Below are 6,000 nucleotides of genomic sequence, written 5' to 3'. Positions count from 1 at the left end.
TTGTTTAAATTGTCAATATATTTAGTCTTAGTTTAAGTCATCATAGCTGTCTCCACCAGGCCGAAGGCATGGGGAGAGAGTATGTTTTGCACTCCGTCCGTGTGTGTGTCCTTCCTTCCTTCCGTCCGTCCGTTACCAGCTAATCTCCGGCACCGTTGGCCCGATCCATGCCAAACTTTGCACACACACTCCATGGATGCCAATGACGAACCTCTGCCCCAAATATTCCTCAACGGCCTGTTATAGCGACACCATGAGGCCGATTTAGGCAAAACACATTTCTGTAGATTACTCGTACACATTTTATCCATACATCACACAATTCGGTATACACTATCTCCATAGTCATGTGATCAACACAGATCTGCACAATTTCCCATCTTCCATCCTGATTGGCTATTGGCTTCCAAAGCTCACATGATTGGTCCGTTTCGAACAAAATGCCACAAATCACAAACACAGTGTGCAATTTCCGTGAAATTATACACGCACATTTCCACTAGGCCAAGGAAGACATGCCACTCATTCTTTTCCAAATCAGCCTCATGGTGGCGCTATAACAGGCCAATTCCTGTTTTTAGCTATAACTTCATCAATCTGTATACAACTTATGTATGCGCACTCCCTAGAGGCCATGGAAAAACATTGTCCCTGCATCCCTCCACATCTGCCGGTTATAGCGCCACCATGAGGCCGATTTCTGCTAAACACATTGCTTATGTTAGTCGCACAGATTTCATCCAAATCTCACGCAAATCGGTACACATGATGATCAAGACGAGTCTGTTGGATTTCTCAGATTCTACACTGATTGGCTAACATTGCCTTCTAAAGTTTTCAGGAGTGGCCCGTTTCGTTCAAAATGCTGCACATGTCCTGCTCATCCAGAATTCTATCCTCAGAGATTCGATGAGTGATCTGGCTCTGCATTTCCTCAACAAAATGAAGAAAATTGTTGCAAAAAACAAACAAAAACAAAAAAACATGTTTATATTACTCCTAAACATCTTGCCAAACATCTCACCTCCTATCCTCCTGGTGGAGACCTGTGCCCAGAAGGGCACTTTTTCTAGTTTTCATTTAGTTTCCATTTAGTTTTCGCCAGTGAAAAAAAGGTATAGCCGACGAACATTTTTCGTCATAGTTTTAGTCGACGGAATCAACCACTGGCACAAACACTCTTTCCTTCCCCTTTCTCTCCTAACCTGAAGGAGTTCCTCTTCGTCCTGGAGTGTCCCCGGCTGTGGCTCCTTGGTGCAGCTCTTCAGCTCCTTCAGTTGTTGTGTTCTGAGAGCAAGTCCGCCCTGACACTTCACCCAGTTCTGGAAGAAAGAAGTGGTATATACTGTGCTTTAAACTCAATTTACTTGGTCTATTCTCAACATCACAGAGAGAAAAAAAAGGATTGATCGTGTAACGTCGCTACACGCTCAAGTGGAAGTCAAGACGGACTTCATGCAACCTGTGATCAGCTGATTCGATTTAACCCATTCTGGGCGGGAACGATTCTACAAATGTCGTCTAAATCCTGAGTTTTCTGAAAAAGCTATGTTTCTATGTCAGTAGTTCTTAGATTTTTCAAAAATAGCAGACCTACAAGCTCGTAGCGCGCCACTCGGTGGCGCGCTATGAGCTTGTAGATCTGCTATTTTTCAATAGCTAAAGCATAACATAATGCTAACACCAAAAGGGGTTCCCGCCCAAAATGGGTTAACAACAAAGTGGTAAGACCGAGTATGGCTATTTTCACCCCCAGGTGGAATGTAGAACTAACTTGATAATTATTGTTATCACATTTACAAGCTATAATTTCAGTTTTGAGCTTTATGGTCAATGACTTGAAGACAACTTTAATCTCTTTTTAACTCATTTCCACGACCAAATCACATCGTCGTTTTTGGAGCTCTCCTGTAAAGTGCCGAGCCCCTTTTTTCTCACGCTGGGTCACATGTCATCACGCTGGGTCACATGTCATCACGCTGGGTCACATGTCATCACGCTGGGTCACATGTCATCACGCTGGGTCACATGTCATCACGCTGGGTCACATGTCATCACGCTGGGTCACATGTCATCACGCTGGGTCACATGTCATCACGCTGGGTCACATGTCATCACGCTGGGTCACATGTCATCACGCTGGGTCACATGTCATCACGCTGGGTCACATGTCATCACGCTGGGTCACATGTCATCACGCTGGGTCACATGTCATCACGCTGGGTCACATGTCATCACGCTGGGTCACATGTCATCACGCTGGGTCACATGTCATCACGCTGGGTCACATGTCATCACGCTGGGTCACATGTCATCACGCTGGGTCACATGTCATCACGCTGGGTCACATGTCATCACGCTGGGTCACATGTCATCACGCTGGGTCACATGACATATTGTCCTCAAACCTTCCCTGTCAGGCGTTTCTAACAGACAAGAAAGTTGTCGTTTATTTTTATCACCTTATCACTTTTTTTCACACCATGGCCTCAATGTATTAAAGCAGTGGTTCCAAAACGTTTTCGTGTCAAGGACCCCCAAGTCAACATTTATTAGGCCACGGACCCCCCATTTGAAAACATATGCCAGTGACCCCGATAAGGGAGGATTTTTATGGTTCTAGCAGTGATTCCGAAACATATTAATTTCATGGACCCCCAGTTTCACACGCATTATGCTACGGACCCCCAATTTAATGGCATTTATATCTCTGGTACCCCAATTTATATTGTAAAACCACTGTTAATTTAACTCAGAGTGTACAAATAAAATAGTGTACATTTGTATACTTTCTGAGTTACAGGCCCATAAGGGTCCATTTGGTTCCTAACTATCTCTAATTGAGCTAGGTACCCTCTGGAACTCCCTCAAGTACCCCTAGGGGTCCCCGGATCCCACTTTGGGAACCCATGTATTAAAGCATAACAAATGTTCTATTTTTAGCCGCAACATTTTCGGTACCCAAGTTAGCGGCTTAAGATGATGGGATAACGGGTTGGCTGGCTCGTCATATCACTGCCTCTGTTATCTTAGCCCTTATCGGACTGATCCAGAGGGATTTCCCCAAAGCCTGAGAGGATACCGTTTTACTACCCTACCCCCAACTCCCCCCACTGAAAAACACCATGGCTTCATGTGCCGACCTGGAAGGGGTTAACACAACTTCCCCTGATCCCCCCCCCCCTGTGAGAAAAGCACATATGTATGATGCAAGCAATTACCAAAGCTGGCAGCGTCACGCACACGCGGACGGATCCTAGCTTAGAGTGAAACGTGTTGTGTTGGGGGAGTACCGTCTAAATGATCACAATGACAAAACCAGACTGAACTTTGTTTCCAGTGACAAGCTGTGACTGGGTCCTACCAGTGACAAGCTGTGACTGGGTCCTACCAGTGACAAGCTGTGACTGGGTCCTACCAGTGACAAGCTGTGACTGGGTCCTACCAGTGACAAGCTGTGACTGGGTCCTACCAGTGACAAGCTGTGACTGGGTCCTACCAGTGACAAGCTGTGACTGGGTCCTACCAGTGACAAGCTGTGACTTGTCCTACCAGTGACAAGCTGTGACTGGGTCCTACCAGTGACAAGCTGTGACTGGGTCCTACCAGTGACAAGCTGTGACTGGGTCCTACCAGTGACAAGCTGTGACTTGTCCTACCAGTGACAAGCTGTGACTGGGTCCTACCAGTGACAAGCTGTGACTGGGTCCTACCAGTGACAAGCTGTGACTGGGTCCTACCAGTGACAAGCTGTGACTGGGTCCTACCAGTGACAAGCTGTGACTGGGTCCTACCAGTGACAAGCTGTGACTGGGTCCTACCAGTGACAAGCTGTGACTGGGTCCTACCAGTGACAAGCTGTGACTGGGTCCTACCAGTGACAAGCTGTGACTTGTCCTACCAGTGACAAGCTGTGACTGGGTCCTACCAGTGACAAGCTGTGACTTGTCCTACCAGTGACAAGCTGTGACTGGGTCCTACCAGTGACAAGCTGTGACTTGTCCTACCAGTGACAAGCTGTGACTGGGTCCTACCAGTGACAAGCTGTGACTGGGTCCTACCAGTGACAAGCTGTGACTGGGTCCTACCAGTGACAAGCTGTGACTGGGTCCTACCAGTGACAAGCTGTGACTGGGTCCTACCAGTGACAAGCTGTGACTGGGTCCTACCAGTGACAAGCTGTGACTGGGTCCTACCAGTGACAAGCTGTGACTGGGTCCTACCAGTGACAAGCTGTGACTGGGTCCTACCAGTGACAAGCTGTGACTGGGTCCTACCAGTGACAAGCTGTGACTGGGTCCTACCAGTGACAAGCTGTGACTGGGTCCTACCAGTGACAAGCTGTGACTGGGTCCTACCAGTGACAAGCTGTGACTGGGTCCTACCAGTGACAAGCTGTGACTGGGTCCTACCAGTGACAAGCTGTGACTGGGTCCTACCAGTGACAAGCTGTGACTGGGTCCTACCAGTGACAAGCTGTGACTGGGTCCTACCAGTGACAAGCTGTGACTGGGTCCTACCAGTGACAAGCTGTGACTGGGTCCTACCAGTGACAAGCTGTGACTGGGTCCTACCAGTGACAAGCTGTGACTGGGTCCTACCAGTGACAAGCTGTGACTGGGTCCTACCAGTGACAAGCTGTGACTGGGTCCTACCAGTGACAAGCTGTGACTGGGTCCTACCAGTGACAAGCTGTGACTGGGTCCTACCAGTGACAAGCTGTGACTGGGTCCTACCAGTGACAAGCTGTGACTGGGTCCTACCAGTGACAAGCTGTGACTGGGTCCTACCAGTGACAAGCTGTGACTGGGTCCTACCAGTGACAAGCTGTGACTGGGTCCTACCAGTGACAAGCTGTGACTGGGTCCTACCAGTGACAAGCTGTGACTGGGTCCTACCAGTGACAAGCTGTGACTGGGTCCTACCAGTGACAAGCTGTGACTGGGTCCTACCAGTGACAAGCTGTGACTGGGTCCTACCAGTGACAAGCTGTGACTGGGTCCTACCAGTGACAAGCTGTGACTGGGTCCTACCAGTGACAAGCTGTGACTGGGTCCTACCAGTGACAAGCTGTGACTGGGTCCTACCAGTGACAAGCTGTGACTGGGTCCTACCAGTGACAAGCTGTGACTGGGTCCTACCAGTGACAAGCTGTGACTGGGTCCTACCAGTGACAAGCTGTGACTGGGTCCTACCAGTGACAAGCTGTGACTGGGTCCTACCAGTGACAAGCTGTGACTGGGTCCTACCAGTGACAAGCTGTGACTGGGTCCTACCAGTGACAAGCTGTGACTGGGTCCTACCAGTGCTTATACTTGACTTAAAGGACCACTTCACCACTTTTCAACTTACCTTCATGTAATTGGTCCTCACTAATAATCATGATACAATTTCTACTCAGTCTGTGTCTCATAGGAGGGCTGTGGGCAGTTTAGAAACCGTCTTCCAGTGACACCATCATTAGGCAGATTTCTTTTTAAACAAGATTTTTTTTACAAAAATGTTTAGATTTTCAGAACGATGGCTTCCATTTTTGCATTGCAACTTTTCAGGACTAGTAAGCCTGCAGTTTCTATTAGCTTGTATTCCCCATCGATGATGTCACTGGAAGACGGTTTCTGAACTGCCCACAGCCCTCCCATGGGACACAGACAGAGTAGAAAAAAACTGCGCCATTTTTTCATGATTATTTGTGAGGACCTACTATATGAAGATAGGTTGAAAAGTGGTGAAGTGGTCCTTTAACAACATGTTGGACAAAGCTATACATCCTCAGACACAAACACATGACACATACCTTCATACACCATACCATGGAAAAGGAAAGATTATCCCAGATTCTGCTGTAAATCAACTCCATATACGGCCGGCTATACAGACAAACCTAAGCCTATTGTGTATTGATACAGTGCTTGGAAAACGGGCCACAGAGAAGCATTGATCCAAAGGATCAATGTAGGTTCAACAGCACACAGAAATGACCCTGCTGGGTTACATTGC

General features: G+C 47.9%; 1 protein-coding gene across 1 annotated transcript in view; it reads right to left on the bottom strand.

Annotated features, from left to right (window-relative positions):
- The window catches only part of LOC306940570 (nesprin-2-like), a 161,129-nt gene that overhangs the window by 44,369 nt on the left and 110,760 nt on the right, over nt 1–6,000 (bottom strand). The window contains exon 68 of the mRNA XM_079525668.1: nt 1,206–1,322. Within this exon, the coding sequence (XP_079381794.1) occupies nt 1,206–1,322 (117 nt within the window). The remainder of the gene's footprint in view (nt 1–1,205; nt 1,323–6,000) is intronic.

This window comes from Electrona antarctica, assembly GCF_951216825.1.
Source record: "Electrona antarctica genome assembly, chromosome: 17".
Classification (NCBI taxonomy): domain Eukaryota; kingdom Metazoa; phylum Chordata; class Actinopteri; order Myctophiformes; family Myctophidae; genus Electrona; species Electrona antarctica.
The sequence above is the reverse complement of the archived record's forward strand: the minus strand, read 5'-3'. Positions and strand labels throughout refer to the sequence as shown.